The sequence below is a fragment of the Protomyctophum bolini genome (genome assembly GCF_963924005.1).
Source record: "Protomyctophum bolini genome assembly, chromosome: 8".
NCBI lineage: Eukaryota > Metazoa > Chordata > Actinopteri > Myctophiformes > Myctophidae > Protomyctophum > Protomyctophum bolini.
Window position 1 is genome coordinate 13,275,315 of NC_137869.1, and position 22,001 is coordinate 13,297,315.

The window sequence follows — 22,001 nt, forward strand, 5'->3', positions numbered from 1 at the left end:
TTAACACTAATGGTACTTAATACCCAACCAATATAGGTATTATGATGATGTTGCTTGGTGATGGCCTCACGATTAAAAAAAAAGGTATCATTAAGGCCTCCGGAAGTAGAAAAGAGGCTGTGGTTTAATATGTCACCACCAATTAGTCTTTGTGTGGGCTGGAGGGCCAGGTTTAAAGAATAAATTATTGTGAGATTTTAGTCTGAGAGGACAGAGGAGGCAAATGGAGGAGATGAAAGCAGATGGGCAGAAAGAAAAGGCAGAGTTGAGGAGTGTGATAGTATGACTTGTTAGACCGGGGCTTCCTTTGCCCGTCCCCGGGCAACCCTGTCCTCCTGCTGTCTGCCAGCTCAACTTGCTATCACTGCTGCCTGCCAGGGCCCTTCATCCTTCTATCTCTCCATTCCATACAGGATCTCATTCTACCCATGCTGTGGCAGGATGTGGACTAGCAAAGTGATGATGGTGATAATAATTTATAAAAAACCATGACAATAATGATGTTGCTAATTTCTATTTAAAGCAAGTAAAACTAATAGTAATTTAGGATACAGCAGTGGCTACATGTTTAGCAATTGCAGCTGTCATTTTAGATACTTTTAAGTCGTATGCATCTCCCCTTCTGCATGTTACCACACCAGCCTGCCGCTCCCTCTTACCTCTCCAGCACTTGACGTCAACACTTAACCAACAGACCGAGTCCCTACATGCCTAGTTGGCCAAGCCCTCTATGACAGATATGCTGCATGCCCTGCCCTGTCATTGTTCCACCGCTTTTGATGTAGTTTCAGTGGGAGGCACATCATCTCTCTCTTGTCCTCTTGTGGATCTGATGTGTTATCTGTTATGGATGTGTTGTAACCATGGCTATACGGCGATGATGCTATCATCTACACCTGCCTGATTTGTATCACTCGTCTGTGTTTTTGGACAACCCAGTTGGATGAAAATATAAGATCGCATCAGTTACTGGATGAAAGTTTTGTTTTGCGTAATTACTTAATACTTATAATAATATCCCTGCGACATACTAGCTTCTTGTCCAGGGGATGTGCTTGTACATCATGGCTGTGGGATCTGTACTTGTACATCAAGCCACCTTTCACTACAGACACAGGAAATGGGCTCCTGCCCTGTGGGCCACATGGCTCAGGTTCCCAAGACTACTTACTATTTTACTTACTAAGAAAAATGAAACAAACTGTATGATAAACTAAAACTATGTTAATTGTCTGCAGAGTAGACCATATAGAATTGTTAAGTATGCGTATCTATAAACGCTTGGAAAGAAGCTATTCATTAAACCGCTCGTTGAACATTTAAGGGCACAATTGTGTCCACCTGATCAATGTACAAAGTTGTTCTTTATTGTTGGAGCTTCGTGAATTCACGTCACCTAACGAGTGTCCATCTGTTTCTCTCTCGTGTCTCCAGGTGAGAAGCTGCGCGTGCTGGGCTACAACCAGAATGGCGAGTGGAGCGAGGTGCGCTCTAAGAACGGTCAGGGCTGGGTGCCCTCCAACTACATCACGCCCGTTAACAGCCTGGAGAAACACAGCTGGTACCATGGGCCTGTGTCACGCAGCGCTGCCGAGTACCTGCTCTCATCTCTCATCAATGGCAGCTTCCTGGTGCGAGAGAGTGAGAGCAGCCCAGGGCAACTGTCCATCTCATTGCGATACGAAGGCCGCGTGTACCACTACCGGATCAACACTTCTTCTGATGGAAAGGTAGGTGCTGGAGGAGCCGGTGTTACACTTTCAAAGGGGTGTCTCTATGTTGGGCATTATAGGTGAAACATCAGTTTAGAAATTGTGAAAATAGGAGATTTACAAGCTCACTACATATTGCATCGCAATGCTATTTTATTTATTTATTCATATAAACGTATCTTCCTCTCCCCTTTTAATTCTGCCCTGTGTGTGGTTGTACTTACCTTGGACAATTTGAAATAAGATTTTTCTCTTGCTTTTAATTCAGTCTGAGGTTATCCCATTGTTTTTGTTTTGTCACATCTATTGTGTGTTTGCTCCTACATACGTTTTACAAGTTTAGTCTTCCTTTTATGGATTAGGATTATGGTTATAGGTGACTTGACATGGCGCTACCTGATTGCATTCTTCATCCTTGTTGTCCACTACCAGGTGTATGTGACGGCTGAGAGCCGGTTTGCCACCCTGGCCGAGCTGGTTCACCACCACTCGACCGTGGCCGACGGCCTGGTGACCACGCTGCACTACCCGGCGCCCAAGTGCAACAAGCCCACAGTGTACGGCGTGTCACCCATCCATGACAAGTGGGAGATGGAGCGCACCGACATCACCATGAAGCACAAGCTGGGCGGCGGCCAGTATGGCGAGGTGTATGTGGGCGTGTGGAAAAAGTACAACCTCACCGTAGCTGTGAAAACACTCAAGGTTAGCAGGCGCCTCCCGTAGCTTGGATGTGGATCTTAAATGGTCTTTGTCGCTTGTGAGAGCAATCGCACTTCTGTCCCATTTATTACCAAAAATTGGAAAGTGAGGTTTCTGCATGGTTGCAGCCTTTTCAGCTGTGACTTGACTGGGGGAAAGCTCCAATGGTGGTTACACATCACCACCTACTGGCTGAATTATGCAACTGCATGTCTGTTAATCTAAATTCCTATGACTTTCCTATGATAGGAAGACACCATGGAGGTGGAAGAGTTCTTGAAGGAGGCAGCGGTTATGAAGGAGGTGAAACACCCAAACCTGGTTCAACTACTAGGTCAGTACCTGGAAACTCACTTGGGAGCCTAGGTTTTATTTTACCATTATAGTATGGCACCCAAGCATTAGCATAATCCCTTCATTCTAATCAGCAGTTGGCTGTTGTGTTCTGACTTCTGTTTAACCACTTCCCCATCCACAGGTGTGTGTACCTTAGAGCCTCCTTTTTATATAGTGACAGAGTATATGCCCCATGGGAACCTGCTGGACTACTTAAGAGAGTGTGACAGGGAAGAAGTGAATGCTGTGGTGCTGCTTTACATGGCCACGCAGATCTCCTCCGCCATGGAGTACTTGGAGAAGAAGAACTTCATTCACAGGTATGGTCCAGCATTCATAGGTATGTACGTGCATGTACATGTCATTGTCCCTGCTGGAGTTGATTCCACTTGAGGCTAAGGGAGTGGATGACTTAATTATATGTGAAGTTGTGAACGAGAGCATTTTGAATAAAAAAATGTCCCCCCTCTGTTCCTCTTTCAGGGACCTGGCAGCGAGGAACTGTTTAGTTGGGGAGAACCACGTGGTGAAGGTAGCAGACTTTGGTCTGAGCAGGCTGATGACTGGAGACACTTACACGGCGCACGCAGGCGCTAAGTTCCCTATCAAATGGACCGCACCTGAGAGCCTGGCGTACAACACCTTCTCCATTAAGTCTGATGTCTGGGGTGAGAAATGAAACCCACATACACAACACACACTACTCGCTGATAAATGTTATCCTTAACACTCATGAATGTTCTTAATCCTCTTCCCTGCAGCGTTTGGGGTGCTCCTATGGGAGATTGCTACCTATGGGATGTCACCGTACCCGGGCATCGACCTGTCTCAAGTCTATGACCTACTGGAGAAAGGCTACCGCATGGAGCAGCCTGAGGGATGTCCCCCTAAGGTCTACGAACTCATGAGGGCATGTAAGTAGTTGCCATACCTACCCGACTAAAAGGTTGAAAAGGGATACCATCAATCCTGTCCAAAGGCTTCTCTCATATAGTATGTGTTTCATAAGCCTTGTCTGAGTTTCCATTCATTTAAAATTATAAAAATATTGGATGCTACATCCCCTCTTTTTTTTTTATAAAGGAAGAACAAGATTGGTGTTCCTATACTTCATCATGTACACAAGATTTTAAGACGATTAAATAAAATCAATGTTTCCACCTATAATACTTGTACTGCATGTGAAGTATTTGTACAGTGACCCAGTGTGCTTTGTCAGAGTGACTTTAATTTCCTATTATGTATGTGTGTACCAGGCTGGCAGTGGAGCCCATTGGACCGGCCTTCATTTGCTGAGACCCACCAAGCCTTCGAGACCATGTTCCATGACTCCAGTATCTCTGAAGGTACGATAACACTCAGGAGCTCTGATAGTAAGGATTCAAGATTTATCTTTGATTAGTTTATTGGCATAGTGATGAAACATAAAAGGTAAAGTCATTACAATGTAAATAAAACTAGAAATGCACTCTGTCGAGGTGCCAACTTGCCTACTTGTGCGCAAGCAGAGCGCCCAAGTACTGCTACTAACTAATGTCTATTACAACTGCTATTCTAAATCCTTTAGACCCGTTATTGACCTTATACCAACCTTGAAACGTACCTTTGTTACATACATACATACACACATACATACACACATACACACATACATACACACATACATACACACATACATACATACATACCCAGCCGATCACCAAACGTACCTTAGTTACGTCATCAATAATGGTGGTCCCTGATTGGCCGACGGACAACACTGACATACCCAGACGATTGCAGTACTTCCTCGCTCTGCTTTCACAAGTAATAAGCATATGTTGCTAGCTATGTTATTAAGTAGTTATTAAGTTTAGTTGGGTTTTGAACTCTCTCCCCTTCAACCATTGCAGAGGTAGCTGAGGAGCTGTGCAAGACTGCCTCTACAGGTCACGGGGGACCATTGCACTCCTTCGGCCATGACACGCCTCTGCTACCCTCAAAGTGCCGCACGCTCCGCAAGCACACAGAAAACAAAGAGAACATCGAGGGTGGTCTGGAAGGACGGACGGACCAAGGGACAGGGACACACATTCACTCAGGTACAGCCAGCCACGGTACAAGCAGTCATCCTCCTGCAGGTACACCGGACAGCGTGCATTCAGCAGTCGGTCCACTGCGGCGGCGCAAGGCTCACCGCCTCAAGAGAATGGCAGTCATCGACCTGGCAGACTGACCACCTGTCCCAGCTGCTCACTGGCATTGACTACCGTACATCCAGAATGAGCCAATTCAGGCTGTCACTTCACTGACACAGCATTACAGCACAGTTATACCATATTTACACGTGGTTGTGCAATGTGCATCATGTTGCAGCAATGGAAATAGCCCGGCTACTCTACAAGGCTATTTCCGGCATGCATCTATGAATTAGGCCTTACAATGCATAGCAGTAAATGCAGGTTGCAGTGTCCAGCCATAGCTAAATACTATTAAAGCAGTTTCAGATTCCAGTGTGAAACTTTCCAATAAAACTGTCTGCCTGTTATGATGCTTTGCTGTACAGTGTACACCAAATCGCCCTTCGGTGACGAACAAATAAATGAACCTGAACCTGACCATTCCAATTAAATCTGTGATTGTCTGTGATTTGAATAAAGGTGATGAATGAAGAGCTTTTTTTATATATATATATCTACAGTTTAAAAAATTAACCTATGCTAATACTTTCAGTAGTTTGCTATGTGGTTTATTTAGGGTGCATTAGTTTAGACTAGTCATTGGTTAGACATAAGGTTGGTGAGGGGTGCGTTAAGATGAACGGATTAAGGTTGGTGAGGGGTGCGTTAAAACGACTGGATTAAGGTTGGTGAGGGGTGCGTTAAAACGACTGGATTAAGGTTGGTGAGGGGTGCGTTAACGGTTGGGAGAGGATTAAGGTTAGGTTTAGGTGTGCTGCCCCGTGGGAGGTGAGGGTTTGAGATAGGTTGTAGGACTAATGACTGGTCTAACCAATGACTAGTCTAAACCCCAATTTCCCAGTCTCTCCAGCTCTTTAGTAAACACAAAATACATTTTCAAGCCACTATAGCAATTTCATCCAATAAGGAGAGATACTTTATACGGGATAAACAAGTGAAATTGGAAGTGATGAGACAAAAACATTGATACAACACTAGAACTGAAGCTGATAAATTATCTCAGGATTCTCCCTCCTAATCCCAGCCAAGTTTTTTTGGCTTGTCTCAGAACTGGAGAGATGGGCAGACCCTCTGTTACTGAACCCCCCGACCCCCACAAACAGAGAGAGAGAGTCTCTCTCTCGCTCGCGCGCACGCGCGCGCGCACACACACACACACACACACACACACACACACACACACACACACACACACACTCACTCTTTGTAATAAAGAAACGTTCCAACATCCCAAAGTCCAGTGCCATTCCCAAAACGTCTCCTTGTTAGTTTTCCATAGACACTGATGTAAATCTGAAAAGTTTACCGTACATTGGAAAAAATGAGGCAGGGAAATGTTATAGCAGAGCCTGCATCATTTAAGTTTATTTTATTGCCACACAGTTCAGTTGAGGGAATTTGATTTGAGTAAGCTAAAACAAAACTCAAAACATAAATATTTTGCCTCCAATAAAATGCTGTCAGTGGAAATTATTACCGGTAAATCTCACTATTCCTGTCTCCTGAGCTGATTAATACTAGGGTAGCTTGGTAATATAATTTTTTTTTTTAGCAATATCCTATGTTGTGAGAGTGAATGTACTTTCTTTTTGTTTGCCATGTTTACTCATCCTGGTAGTGGTATCCATCTATTATGAATCTCATCCCATCTTACATAAGCTTGATGAAATGATGAAAGCCCAACATATTGGCTTCTAGTTTCAGTTTTTTCACCTGGCACAGTGTCAAAAGATGTCAATATCCTTTCCTAAAACGTTTTTCCTCCTTACAAGTCCCCATGGAGGAAAATAATGTCTTTTAGTGGGGGAATGGAAATATCTCTTGCTATTTATGTACTTTGACGTTTTCCTGACAGGGTGAATGATGTTAATACATATATAAAACAAATGATTGAAAGCCTGAAAGATCCCAGGGGCATATACAGTAGCATGTACAGCATATTTCTAGCTGGATATTATGAATAACGAGTGAAGATATGTTGCTATATTTAATGTTACAGATGTGCCCCCCATTTTCTGCACGTTGATAAAATGTATTCTTTTTTTTTTCTTGTTTATTCTTAGCATATACTGTGTATTTAATAGCCTGTCGTAAACCACATTTCCCAATTTTGGGACAATGCAAACTTCAACCAACTCATCATTTCATCATGTTCTAGGTCTGGCGTCCACTCTGCTGGGAGGAGACGGTCGAACGGGAAGCTCACCAGCCCTGCCACGAAAACAGCAGCCGCGAGATAAATCTCCCAGCAATCTTCTGGAGGACGTGCAGGACACTGGCACATTTACCCGGGACCGAAAAACGGGCTTCTTCAGCTCCTTCATGAAGAAGAAATCCTCCTCATCCTCTTCTTCCTCCTCTTCTCCATCTTCCCAGCTACAACAGAATCTCCCCACACCCCCCAAGAGGAGCAGCTCCTTCCGGGAGATGGAGACCCAACCTCATAAGAAATATGAGCCCACGGCTGCCTTTAGCGCTCCTCCCCTCTCTCAGACAGACACCCTTGGGGGCTTCTCCCCTTCTCCCTCCCACTCCCTTGGGGAGCCCGCCCAGGCCCAGTCTCGCTGCTGTGGGGCTACCTTTGGACAGAAGCCTACTGGTGGGGGCCCTGGTTCCCAGGTGGGAAGCAGCAGCAGTTGGGGTGGCCTCGCTGGCTTCTTCACCCCTAGACTCATCAAAAAGACCCTTGGACTACGGACGGGGAAGTCAACCTGTTCGGACGATGGCAGTAGTATGGTCGGAGGGCCCAAGCCTTTCCCCAGGTCTAACTCTACCTCCTCCATGTCAGCCGGGCTGCCTGACCTGGAGCGCATGGCTCTGACTTTACCCAGGAACCGCGGTACAAAGCCCCCTCTGGAGAGGACTTCCTCCACCACCTCCCAGCCGGAGAACGGCGCAGCACGGCCCTCTGAGGCCCTGCTTAGGAGAATGGACGAGGGGACGGCACAAATCAGGGAGAGGCCCAAAGCCAAGCTGCTACCCCGAGGCACGGCGGGTGGGGTGAGGGCGCCAGGGGTGGGAGGCGAGTCGGGGGAATCAGACGGTTTATCTCGGGTCAAGGAAGGGCGAGAGGAGAGTGTGGCGGGACAAGACAGGCATCAGGGGTGGTCTTCACCCTCTAAAACGGGTTTGGGGACGCCGGTTGCTGCGGGTGCCCCACCGCACAATCATAAGGTCCCGGTCTTGATCTCGCCGACGCTGAAGCATAGCCCAGCCGACGTACACTTGGTGGGGGTAGACTCTCAGGGCAACCGTTTCAAACTGCTCTCCGAGCACCAAGCGGACCGAGACCGGCCGCGATTGGTCAAACCTAAATGTGCTCCCCCACCCCCTCCCACCGTGCGCAGCCTCCAGCACTCCTACAGTGGAGACGGGGAGGAACAGTTAGGAGCAACTGTGGAGGTAAACGGCGACACACTGAAGGGTCACAGGTCAGGGCGGACATCAGGAGGAGGGTCAGGTCGACCGTCCGTGCCGCCACCACAAGTGCCTCCCGCACCTTCGTCCTCTTCCACCACAAACAACACAACTCCTACCAAACTAGCTAATGGTGCGACCCCCATTGCCACAGCTTCACACCCAGCACCCTCCACTGGTTCCAAGGTGGCCCTGCGGCGGACCAGGCAGCAAGCGGAGAGGGTGCCCCTGGAGCGGGTGAGCCGTGAGGCGCTGCTGGAATGCGCCGAGTGCCTGAGCTGTGCCCTCCATGCCAGCTCGGAATGCACCTCCAGCAGCCAGGTGCTGGATGCCGGTCACCAGCTGCTAGACTACTGCTCAGGCTATGTGGACTGCATCCCTCAGATGAGGAACAAGTTTGCCTTCCGGGAGGCTGTGGGGAAACTGGAGCTCAATCTGCAAGAACTGAGGGCCTCCTCGTCTGGAGGCGGGGGGTCGAGCAGCCTGGGGCCCAGCCCTGCTTTGGACAACCTGCACAGTTGTATCAAGGAGATTAGTGATGTGGTACAGAGGTAGCCACTGAGACGAGACCAACTCTAATCCCCTCACACTACCTGATGGACCACTTGTATTCCCTTTTTTATGATCCTTGTTGGAATGACAGCTTTTTGGGGGACAAAATGAGAGGAATCTCAAACGTACCTCAGAGAAATCACTACAAATTGCTAAACGTTTTATTGTTTACAGAGGACCGTTTCATAAAATGCCAGTGTGGACGATACTGTTGCTCTGACCTGTACATATAAAGTGTCGTTTGTACCAAACTAAATGTGGTTCAAATCATGCCATGAAATGTTCTGCCACACATACACACACAGTCTCCAACTGGTCTGCAATGAAAAGGCCATTTTTGTTGCCTGAATGTGAGTGCATCAGCTGAGTAGGTAAAGGATAAGCTCATACTGTTAGTCAGTCATACACTGAGCAAGATTAATGGTGGTTCTTTCCAGCTTCATTGAACATTCTATGTGCCAGTTTCCCTGACAGATCAATTGAAATGCTGCATGCAACTATGGGGATCATCCAGTGAAAGTATCTTGTTTTTTACACTACAGTATTTTGGTGAATATTTTGGGAACAAAATGACTGACTGCATATTTTTCAAAGCTAGTACAGGGGTGGGAGTACAGGATTCAACACGTATTTTGATGACTGTTGATGTTTAACTAACTCAATTTGATAGATTGCAATTGACATTTACTGCCATTGTTTCTGTAGGAAAATAATGGTTCAATCTTAATCAAGGAGTTCACAAAAACTGCCTATATTGGTACCATTTGGCCTAATGGTGCCTGGTTAATACCTGATTTAAAATCTCTACAAGATGTCTACAAGATGAGAGACAATGGGAAAAAATTTAATCTGAAGAAATCCATTGAGCATTGTTTTATGTGTATAAGTAGGTTAGGTTCAAATGAGAGATAAAATATTTTGCCTTTCAACAATTCCAAATGCATGCTCATCAGATGTATTGCTTAAGAAGAAAAATCACAATCAAAAATCATTTGTTAATTCCCTTCCCACCCCTACTAGTTGAAGAGTGTGATAAATAGTATAATATTCACAACATTTATCTTTGTTCTGGTTTGACTTGACTAACAGTTCTCACTGTAACAGTGCCACAATAATGGGGAAGAAATAGTTAATCCCAAAAGCATTTCAATATTTATGTCCTGGTTTCCTTGCACAATAGTTTCCATCTTGTTTATTGGAAAGTAGAAGAGAGTGGGGAGAGAGAGCACATGGTAGCGCATGAGGAGGTGAATTGGGACTATTTCTACAAGTGTCCTTCCGAGTATGGGCATTGCTGGATTCCCTTGAGCCATGTAGTGGCCTTATGCTTAATTTATACTCCATCCTACGACGAAGTATAAATCAGGCTTAAGTGTCTCAGCTTATTCAATGCAGAAACGCTCTTGCAAAAAAACATCAGCCTACGCATAGTACAAAAACTGCAGTATGTCTTCAGCACATGAGTGATTTGTACAATTTTTGGTTAACAGAAAGAAAATGCTTTTTAGAATGTCTTTATGTATGAACTTGAATTTTAAATTATTATTTTTTAATTAAAAGCACAGTCCTATTTTGAGGAAAAAAATAGTTATGTAAATATTTGATTTATTTCATATCCAGGAAAAAGAGTTTTATGTGTGGTCACACATTTGTTCAGTGCAATGGTTTGACTGAAGAGATGTTGCAAGGCTGAGGCCCATCCCAAATCCATCTGGTTATCTGCTTTATGAATGTATTATTCTGCTTTTAAGTTTTAACCAGCGAGAATGTTCTTCTGCAAGAGTCTGGAATTCTCCTCACATAAGAAAGAAGGTGCCATTTTGTCCTGTTGCATTAATTTGCCCATGCTTAACATTTTGGTCGCATTGCTATTAATCTGTACATGGAGTACTGAAGCATCTGCTGTTTTCTGAACATCTTGGGTCATGTGAAAGTACATACGATTTTACAAATAATGTTGCACCGTGCCTATACACAATTACACATACAGTGCAAAGCTTCCATGTCAATATGTCCACAATAAGGTTTGCATTTTTGTTTTGTTCCTTTTTGGCTAAAATGTAAATGTACACTGAGAATGAAACAAAAGATGTCGGACACATTTGTCAATTAACACATTGCATCCCAATATTACTACTATATTGGCCATAGGATTCACTTCATTCAGCATGTGTGCCTCTGGTCAGTGAAATGTCCTACTTCTGCCAAACAGGATGTTATGAAACAACCTGGCATTCCTTTTCACTGTGAGGTTCAAATAACAAAATATGCCATTATCTTTTCTTTATCCCGCCCCATACCCCCCTCCCCCCTACTAGATACATGGTGATGATTCATGGTGCCTTTTTGTGAAAAAATCATGTACAGTGCACTATTAAGACAATAATTTATAGTTATGGTAATGTAATATTACAGCATAAGCATTACCTTATGTGTTGGAATCTTTCAGATGACTAATGCTTGCCATGAGATTGATAATGTGATAACTACGACGTCATGCATTTCTATGACTGGGAGGTCTTTATTTGGTCTCAAACTTGAAAAAAGTGCAATTTTTCTCCTATTATTTGATAATTTATTTGTGGCCGTAAGATTCTGTTTGTACAGTGGCATCATTTAGTTTTGCCTCTCCAAAAAATGACACAAATATGAGTCTCTGGTGCACTAACCCCAAGCTGCTCTGTAGTCACATAATCTGATCAATTAAAAAGATCTGCAACTAACGTTTGTTGTCTGTCATATGCTTCATGATTTCCTGGTACTAATTTGGCCTCTTTGCCTGCATAATAACTTTTGGTTCTTTATGTGCATCTTCTGAAACAGGATTTCCTGAAATCAAGCCCTAAATACATCTCCATCATAAAATGGTCATCTGGTTAGTAAACTGGTCAGTTGGTGAAGGTATTTGTTGAATCGCAAGTTACAGCACTACTTGTTTACAATTTGGATTTATTGGACAGATAGATATTTGCTTGTTTTAAGAAGTGGTACATTGTACATACATGTTGCAGACATTCAATCAAGTCATATGTTGGTCAGGTAACAGATTTGGTGCCAACGTTTTATTTTCGACTTCATGTCCTTCTAATATTTGAGCGAGTTCACCACAAAGTTAAAATCAATTTCTGTCCGTTTTCCTGCTCATTCTTATGGTCAGTTTTGGGAGTTCCCTTTATTTATGCTACCTGTATTTAAAATATGTATATTGTTTTCTTTCTCTTTGATTCAGACTCTCTGAGTCTGTCTCTCCTATGTGGTCAGATCAGTGCTGGAAAACATATTTGTACACATTATACCAAAGGCCACTTCTTCATTTGTATAGTGCAATGAGAACACAGTCACACACACACACCACAAAATATGTGAATCTAAACAGGGATGAAATGGCAGAGGTTGGGTCTAATGTTAACTTTTTTATTGTAAAAATATCTATTTTGTTTTTTATTTAAAGCTCACATATGATATATTACTGTGAAGTTCTCCCTATCAGTGTTAAACTTAATGTAAATAATAAAGATGTTAACAAATAAAGTTGTTAAAAAATATATATATTTGCCTGCTTGCCAACAGTTTTGTTAGATTGTGTGAGGGACTGGCTTTAAACACATATTCATTGAACTACACTACAGTGTAAATAATTAGGCTAGAGTTTTCGGCGTGGGTTATAAAAGCAAACATGTAGTAATCCTGTATCAACTTCTGTGGATTTTTACACATCTGCAACTGGTTACTACTCTACTACTACACATTGCTTGAATGAGGAGGAGAGCAATTTTTGTCAACAATTAGTTTGACCCTTATCTTCAAAGATTTCAAATGTACACAAATACAAAACTATAAGTTAAAGTCTACAGGTCATATTCAGCATAATTACTAGTGATCCACTGATCCCACAGAAGTAGCCGTAAGATTGAAATCTGTCTGTCCATTTCGGAACGTGGGCTAGCCGTAGGTGCAGCAGCTCCATAGACCACACCATCTACGGAATCCATACCAATGGGAAGAAAACCAAATGGACCAACCAAGTCAAGATCTACCAGCTAGAAGTGTGTGTGTGTGTGTGTGTGTGTGTGTGTGTGTGTGTGTGTGTGTGTGTGCGTGCGTGCGCGCATGAGTGAGTAAGCAGGTTTTGGCACAGGTCAGTTGCTAGTGGTAATAAAGGTGTCGGGTTTCACTCTCTCTGCAGAGTTGTGACAGCATGAAAAGGCAGGTTGAGCTAGAGGGCATTGACCCTGACCGTGACCTCTGTGTGTGTTAGGAGTGATAGTCAGCCAGGTGGAGTCACACTCCACCTGACACTGTTTCACACATTGCATAATAGTACTTGGCCATACATACACATTGTTTTTCCCTCTCCCCATCCATCCCGTCCCCCTCCTCTTCCTCAGTGTCTCACTTTGAGCGGCGGGACCTGAGGGCGTTCTCTGTGGAGCCGCTGCTCATCTACCCCACCCACTACACGGGGGAGCCGGGCTACATCGGCGACACGGAGACCTCCACCATCTGGAACGACGAGGCCGTGGCCACGGACTGGGACCGCCAGCACGGCCCCCGCAAGACTGCCCAGCAGGGAGACATCCTGGGCGTGGCACAGAATATCGTCACCGGAGACTCCCCGCCCCCGCCCAGGCACGCGGATGAACTCTGAGAGAGAAAGAGACACCATGCAAACACACACGCACACACGCACACACGCACACACACACACACACACACACACACACACACACACACACACACACACTGTACTGTATGTGCACAATGTTTCCCACAGTTTGGAATATTTCATCTTCTCATCTTCTGTGTGTAGAGCGTCTTGTACAGTGCAGTGGAAATTGCGGGAAATTGCGGAAAATTGCGGAAATTGTGAAATTGCGGAAATTGGGAAATTGCGAAAAATTGCCCCACAAACAATGACAATTTGCGATGAAAGTCAATCAATCTGGTGCACACACAAAATTAAGAGGTTAGATCTATAAAGAACTACACACATCATATTAGATTATTATCATCATTTCTGTGCTATTGCCATCAATTCAATCAACCAACTGCAATCGACTGCAAACCATTTCACCTGTGGGCAGTGGGCCACAGGTGTATTGTGTGAGATCTTAATTTTATTGCATATTAAAATAATAACTAGTTTTTGGATAGGGCAGGGGTGGGAAACTTTGATGATGGAAAGAGGGCCACTCACTCCAGAGGGCCAGAATGCATATAGTAAAAAATTGCTGATCTACAAGCTCAAACTGTGATGTATTTTGAGCTCGTAGATCTGCTATTTTTGCTTTTTTTAAATTAAAATCCTGAATTATTATTATTTTGAGCTACCGGTATTTCTGAATTGGAATCCTGAAAATTGAAGGTGGGGGGCACATGTGGCCCCAGGCCGCCAGTAGCCCATGTATGGGATAGGGGATAAATTAAAAAAAAAAAATCTTCTCCCTGTAATGTTGCCCCCTCAGTGGTTGTGGCCCTAAACGACCGCTTATATTGCTTATGCCTAGAACCGGCCCTAGGATTACAATTAATGCTGGTTTTACAAACTTGTGTCTTTATGCCATATTTCATTTACAATTACATGTAGGCAATTTAATTATTTCCTGTCTATTATTCCTCTCTGCTACTAGTACTGTCCACTGTCCACCAGACTGTGTTTGGTTTATCCGCTTGATCAGCAACAATGACCACGTGACGGCTGTTCATATCCGACTCCTCCCCAATCGTATCCTAGTGTAAAAATGGCGTCCATCATGGAGGGGCCGCTGAGTAAGTGGACTAACGTCATGAAAGGGTGGCAGTACCGCTGGTTTGTGTTGGACTACAATGCTGGCTTGCTGTCATACTACACGGTGAGTACAACACCGTCGTCTATAGTTGTAGGAATGCGAGCGTGGAAGTTGCCAGTGGCCCATCGACCTACAATCCGAGTGGGGTAGACGGGCCCGGCCTAGTGTTTGTCAAGAGTTAGGATTCTGAACTGGCACAAGGAGGCGGGTGTTATTCCTGATGGATGAACTGATTGACCAATCGTAGTCGTGCTTGAATGACAACTGGCGAATCAAGAGAGAGTATTTTCTCAACTTCCTTGATGTTGAAGAATTTCAGTGATGTTGCTTGCTAGCAAAAGGTAGCAGTCCGAAATCAACACTGTCAGTTAGGCTTTTACACCCTTCTCATTTTATTCCGTGACAATGTCTGAAATATGCAACTTTACTGTACTGTACTGTGAATGCTGCAGTAATTTCAGTAGACAAATGGGTATTTGAAGTGCTGAAGTATTGCTTCGCTATTGCTAACATGGCCAACGGTATGTGACATGACGTGAGATATGTTGACAACACCTCTTTGACAAGCGACAACCTGTCAAGTTGCCTCATCATCAGAAGATGATGAGTTTTCAGTCTGCCTCCTCATTTGAATAGATATCTATTATAGTCTACTTGCCAACCCATAGAGCCCCATTGTAAACCCGGACATGTTGAGTAGTACACCAAGGTTTTATGTTAGAAATGTTGAGTATGGGTCCAGCATGTTGATACTGCCGGATGCTAACTTGCATATGTTGAGCAATTTTCATAATTGGCATAATATGTGACCATACCACTAACAACCTATAGAAGGCAACAAAAAAAAACGTTGGTGTGCTCAACATGCCTGTGTTCACATTCTGGCAAGTGGTCAAAGTGTCCATGTCCTAAAATAGCTTTACAGAAACGAATTAGTCGATGATGACTATCTTTGTGTAGAGTAGACCAGGATTTCAGCTTTAAGAGCTTAGCTGTTTTAACGGAAACATGGACATCATGAGACATGAGGAGTCGAGACAACCACAACGTATGCTGTATTCTGTAGAAACATTTATGTAGGAATCGTTAGCATGATGGCGGATGAGGGATGTGATGCTATAGTCGGTGTATGTTAACCAGCAGATAGGTTTCAACTTCACTTTTACAATTGCATCACAGGGAAGCATCCTTTGCATCAGTTATTGGACCATGAATGTCACTAGCTGTATGATATCATTAGACTACAGCTTGTTCAAATAGGAATATTCGGTAATTGGGAATGGTTGGGAAGTGTTAGAGCCCACCCGGGGAGCAGGAGTCCTATGCAGTTGCCTCAGGTTGGATTCCATGTCTGGTCAGCAATTTGATGAATATGACCGGACCGGTCGAAGTGTCCATTTCCCAGGGAAAATTCAATCGTCAATGCCAGGCTACAGTTCCCTTGTTCTTTCTTGCTTGCTTTTGCCATTGTTTATATCGCATCTGCATCTTCTGTAGAATAGTGACACACCCAATTTGGTTCCCAGTTTAAAGGAAGAAAAAACAAAGTACAGAACCACTTCAACACCATTGGGAAAAGTGGCCTGACTGTTTTCCATACTATATTTAAGAGCTACTATCTAAACTAACTAAACTTTTCAATTGCTTGCTCATCATTTCAGCTGAGATTGCGCAGTGCAGTCCAATATTAAACATATGGGGATTTATTATCACGATTTAGTATTAGTAATTATCTTTAGGCTTGAGTACATACTAAGTGATTATATAGAGATAATGTTCAGTTGAATACATAGATACACACAGACATAAAATGCATCCTGTGTTTGTATATATTTATTATTGCAGCCCGTCCTCGTAGTCGTAGCTTCAAAATAATGTTTATGCATGATTAAATACAGCTTTACAAGCCAATGTCATACCCAACGGCATTAATCCTGCACATATTAATGTCTTATTTGTGTCTTGTTTTTCAGTCAAAGGATAAGATGATGCGAGGCTCCAGAAGAGGTTGTGTGCGTCTCAGGGTAAGATGATCTATTCTAAGATGTTCAGGACAGGTGACCTTCTCTTGTGTTGCTGATGAATCAAGTCCACATCAGAAATCCAGTAGACGTGGCATGGCTGAGTTGACGAACTGCTTTTCTGAGTGTTACTGTTAAGCAAATAGTTTTCAAATATTTGAGGTCTGCGCTTGAGCTTGATGGTAGTGGAACTCGGGGAACAAAACGAGAGATTACAGAGACTAACCAGCCACTTTGGTGTAAGCAACTTCCTGCAAGAAATAGCTTCAGTTGTCAGTTGAAGTGCAGCCACACCATATATTTGACATGTGGGTGTGTGGTGTGGTGTGTGTGGTGTGGTGTTTGTGTGTGGTTGTTTTTCCGTTCTTGACATACGATGCATGTTTCCTGCACTCAATGACCAATAAAACTGATCTCACTAAGCTAGTGCATTCAGAAACTATCGGCAAGAGTACAAATCGTGTAAAATACCTCTTTTCAGTGTAATATTATGGAGAGTTGTGGAGCTTGTGGTACCGTTGTGAGCCAGAGATTGTCGTATACAAGTGAGTCATATCTCACAAGGGTTTAATTTCAGAACGTGTCACCCTTTTCAGTTCTCATGAGTTTAAATGTCTTAGGTTGTTTTTGATAGTCATTGAAATGTGCACATAAAGTATTATTTAGTAACTAGACCGGTGTCCACCAGCCTACTCGGGAACAATGAAAGTCGGGAACATTGCATCGTTGGAAATGCATGCCCCACCCGGTTATGCAATACCCGTTGTATCTGTTTTTCTGTGTCCCTGTTATGCCCATATATGAATATTTATGTATGTCTCTCTGTCCCTGAGTCATGGTGACATGAGCGTTGTCCATCTGCCTGACGGTCCTCACTTAACCACTTTTAATATATCGGATTGACTTAACCGCTTTGGACCAATTACAATGTCAAGTAATTCAGGAAATTGTGAAACTGTGATAAGTATGTTGAGAATTTTTTATTGTGATTTTCTTTTCTTTAGTTCAACATTGTGTGAATATTGTCCTTCACTTACTTGTTTACCTATGTCTCTATTATGTTGATATTTGCAGTTTGCACCCAGAATGAACTTGCTATATAAAGGTATGCCCACTAGATGGCAGCATTTGTTTTATGATGGTGAAATGGAGAGCAGTTACAAAATAAGATTTGTTGGTTTGTTGGATTTGTTTTTCCAATTTAGTATTTGCATTTCAAATTCAGTGTGATAACTTCTGATAAGCTTCCATGACATGAACAGACTATCCTGTGTTGAACACAAAACATTCTAGAGTCCAGTAGGAGGCTTGACTGTATAACAGCCTCAAATATTAGCTGCTCAAGGACTATGATACCGGAATCGTAGATGTATTGTAGGGAGTTAGGTCAGCTCATGGTCATTGTATGCCATGTAGTCAATGTGGGATGTTGACAACAGGAAACAGAGGGAGCAGTATGAAGCTTCTTATAACCTGCTGTGTGCAGCAGTGCATACAGTCTTGGCCTTAAGTCTTGTTTAAAAAAAAACTAAAAACATTTTTTTTTCATTTATTTATTGAAGAAATCCCCTTTTTTGTTTGTGCTTTATGTCGGCAGACTCGGCACTGTGTAATCTTCCATGGAGAGCAGCAGTAGGGTTGAAGGGACCTGTTGTTTTGAATTCTCACTCCCGTCCTTGCAACAGAGTACTGTTAACCCTTAGGCAGTTCCATGTTAGAACCTGCTCCTGCCCAGCTGTGAAATGCCTCTACTTGTTTTTGTTATGATGCAAGTGGCCTCTCCCTGGTTTTCACGTGATGTAAGTGCCTGGCGGAGAGAATTATTTATTCTTCTTAAATATTCTGAAATTGAGTAGATGTTTGGGTTGAGGTCCAGACTGCAGTAGAACATTTTATTTTTGCTTATCAGATAAAACCGATGTGAACACTAGTTTTCCTATTTATTATGGCACGGAATTGAGGACAGAAAAGTGAGGACAGAATATTATTATAAGAGCGCCCCTCACACAAGTGTGATTTTCTTTTAAATAATTACATATAGGCTTTATTGCAACGGACACACACACACACACACACACACACACACACACACACACACACACACACACAGAGTCTCTGTTGTTAATTCCCAATGTGAGCTCTGCAGTTCTTTTCCCTCCTGTTCATTACTGGTTGCTGGTCCCTGGTGACTGCCTCCCTCCGTTCTTCCCTGCCTTTCTGCCTCCTTCCGTCTTCTAGACCCCACCTTCTTTCTAGTCCTATCCCCCTTTTCTCTTTTGAGATCCAAACTGGTGTGCCACTGTGCTATATGAGAGAGAGAGTAATTGTGTGAGTGTGTGTGTGTGTGTGTGTGTGAAGGTAGAGCAACGAGAGGAAATGGACCACTCACAGAGAGAGTGAGGTGGCGAGACAAAGGGTAATTTACATCAGCATGAGAGAGAGAAGAGTATGTGAGAGAGTGAAGGACCATGTGGTGGGCAGAGGGACTGAGGAGACGAGAGTATGACGTGTCCCTGTGTCTGACTGCCTTCTCTCTCTGGTTTCCCAGGGAGCTGTGATAGGCATTGACGATGAGGACGACAGCACTTTCACCATCACTGTAGACCAAAAGACGTTCCATTTCCAAGGTGAGCAGTCCTCCACCCATCTCTCTCACTCTCAGTATCCCGCTCCTCTTGGCTTCTTTTTTCCCCAACACGCTGTCATTATCTCCATTTCCACTAGGCAGACGGCCCTGGCTGTGAGTCTCTCGTTTCCAATTTATCCATCAACGTTGCTCACTTGCTCTCCCTCCCTCCATCTCTCTCTCTCTCTCTCTCTCTCTCTACACACACACACACACACACACACACACACACACACACACACACACACACACACCCCTCCCTGCCCTTTACAGAGCTTGGTTGTTCTGCCTTTGTGCCAGGGAATACATATGTATATGCATGCACAGTGTCAAGGTGTGCTGTGTGAATTTGATGACATTATCCTAAGCAGCGTGACTCCCAGCTTTTTGGAGCAGGACTGACACAAATTACTGCACAAGGACAAGGTCTGTTCCTCTGCAAGTGAGTGAGATTCCTTAGGAAAAGAACGAGCAAATTAAGCTCTTTTCTTTTTCTTTTTTTCCTCCTCCTGCTCCTCCTCCTTTGTGGCGTTAGAGGAAGATTCCTACTTGTATTTTGCTGCAGTTAAGCCTCTGGGAATAATACAGGAATACTGCTGAGCTAGAAACGGAGCCATCTCCTCCTCGCCACTCTGCCGGCGCCACTTGCTCTCCGACCACCAGTCACTCTGCAGGGGGGGGGGGGGAGTTTGGCGCGTACATCCGGAACCCTTCCCTCATTGACGGGGAGCTGCTCAACCCAGTCTAGTCTACCTGCGGACCCCCTTTCTCCATCGCCTTCTCCCCACCAGGTCTCTTAACTAGCCGTGGGTTGGTTCATAGCTGTTTCCATCTCTCTGTCCTTCCATCCGTCCATCTGTATCCATCATCCCTTTTCCCCCGCACTCCTCTGTTAGCAGCACCTCATCACCATCTCCTCGGGGTCACCATCCACTGTCCATGGGCCCCCCGCCCCTGTCACCTTCTCCATGCCTTCTCCCATGTCTGTGTTCCGAAGCTGTATGCTGTGGTTCTACAGGAGGAAGGGTAAGGAGATAACGATGTATGTCTCGCGCTTCATGTGTGCATGCCAGTCCCACGCCATTGACAGTTAGGATGGATGGATGGAGTATACTATGATGGTGTGGAAATGAGCCATTTTTTGTTTTCCACGGTGTGGAATGTCAGAATGGATAAAGTAGGCTGTCTGACAATTAGGGGTACAATGCTTTCTTTTATATTTTACGTTCAGGGACTGTTCACAGCAGTTCTGTAGTGGGTCTTTTCATATCTTGTTGACTCTGACAAAGTGAGACTGAGCATTTACTATATCCACTATCAGTCATGTGTTTGTGTGGCTCTAGAAAAGGATTGTTGTGTCTGACTTTCTTCCTGCATGCAGATATGCAGATTGTTGGCAAATGCCCTGTTTTGACTAGTTATGTCGTCAACGTCACTGTAAGCTAAGCAGTTTCCAAAGAAGGATGATAATGAATGGTTAGACAGAAAAGAAAACGATGATGCCAGGCTTACAATCTTAATTTGTTCTGGAATTATGCTACAACAAACAAGTTGTTTGGCCTCATGATTTTAAAGGTACATTTGTTCTATTATGCATGCTATTGCTAAGCTGTGACCTTATACTTAAAAATGTAGTTCTGGCAGATATCTTGAGGCAGCCAAGTGCAAAATATTAAATTGTATAATTGATATTCTTTTTTTACAATACTAAAATAGTGAGAACTTTGAGGTGATCTGCTATCTAGATAACTGAATCTGCTAAGTTGATACCAAGGAATGGACAAATATGTTTTCCAGGACAGATGTATCCAAATGCGGAGGCAAATATCCCCAAATTCCCCCAAGTTGTCACCTCACAGCTCCGGGTGCAGCTGGGGCACCTGTACTGACCTCATAGAATGGCCTCCAAGTGACAACGGAACTGACGTCATACAATGGCCTCCAATAACTCTGACAACAGCATTAGGTCATACTCCTGACTTAAGGGATAACTAAACTCCATGTGACTCACCTGCACAACAATGTCGACTTCCAAGTCATTTCATTGTGCCTGTAGCATTTATTACACAATGCCTTGCAACACCAGGAACCCAGCTAGTACTGTGATAGTTGGTCTGTCTGTCCAAGGCTTGTGATGTGCAATGCAATTTGTATAAATGTGGTTAACCACAGATGATCCCTACACTCAAGTGTCATGTACTCCAGTGTTCCACAAACGTATTAGCCCGTGACCCAAAACGGCAATTAGATATTCGACCCAAACTAGTGAAGATAGCTACAAGCTCAGAATGCGTTGCTTCTTCGCGCCGTGTTGTGAACTTGTAGATCGGCTATTTTCACCAATTAAATGTTCTAATTTATGGATTTCTTTTTCTTTTTCATTTATTTATGAAATTACTGAAAGAAATCCTTGAATATTGTTTTTAATTCGTGAATAGTTTTGCTTTTTTGGGAATGTTTTTTGAAAATGTTTTGAAATAATAATTAAAACCCGAATGTAGGAAACAAAAAATAAGGGGACCCATATAACGATGTGTCATACCTCTGACTAAATGGGTCCAGAGTCCGACCCAGTGTTTGGGAAACAGGGATGTACACAAGTGTACATTACTGTTTACAAAAAATGCTCAAATGCACATCCTTAAATTTACTGGATGTTGGGAGAT

General features: G+C 43.7%; 2 protein-coding genes across 7 annotated transcripts in view; both read left to right on the top strand.

Moving 5' to 3' along the window:
* The window catches only part of abl2 (c-abl oncogene 2, non-receptor tyrosine kinase), a 35,593-nt gene extending 25,109 nt beyond the window's left edge, over positions 1–10,484 (top strand). For 4 of the 5 annotated variants that reach the window (XM_080771326.1, XM_080771327.1, XM_080771328.1 and 1 more), the window contains exons 3-11: positions 1,435–1,730; positions 2,145–2,417; positions 2,664–2,748; positions 2,893–3,070; positions 3,234–3,418; positions 3,512–3,664; positions 4,007–4,096; positions 4,643–4,831; positions 7,089–10,484. In XM_080771326.1, the coding sequence (XP_080627452.1) occupies positions 1,435–1,730; positions 2,145–2,417; positions 2,664–2,748; positions 2,893–3,070; positions 3,234–3,418; positions 3,512–3,664; positions 4,007–4,096; positions 4,643–4,831; positions 7,089–8,902 (3,263 nt within the window). In that variant the 3' untranslated portion in view covers positions 8,903–10,484. Of the gene's footprint in view, positions 1–1,434; positions 1,731–2,144; positions 2,418–2,663; positions 2,749–2,892; positions 3,071–3,233; positions 3,419–3,511; positions 3,665–4,006; positions 4,097–4,642; positions 4,871–7,088 lie in introns of all 5 variants that reach the window. The other variant, XM_080771330.1, reaches the window with a different exon arrangement.
* Positions 10,485–14,629: 4,145 nt separating this feature from the next.
* The window catches only part of osbpl9 (oxysterol binding protein-like 9), a 39,298-nt gene continuing 31,926 nt past the window's right edge, over positions 14,630–22,001 (top strand). For both annotated transcript variants that reach the window (XM_080770845.1, XM_080770846.1), the window contains exons 1-3: positions 14,630–14,751; positions 16,662–16,712; positions 19,258–19,336. In XM_080770845.1, the coding sequence (XP_080626971.1) occupies positions 14,641–14,751; positions 16,662–16,712; positions 19,258–19,336 (241 nt within the window). In that variant the 5' untranslated portion in view covers positions 14,630–14,640. The remainder of the gene's footprint in view (positions 14,752–16,661; positions 16,713–19,257; positions 19,337–22,001) is intronic.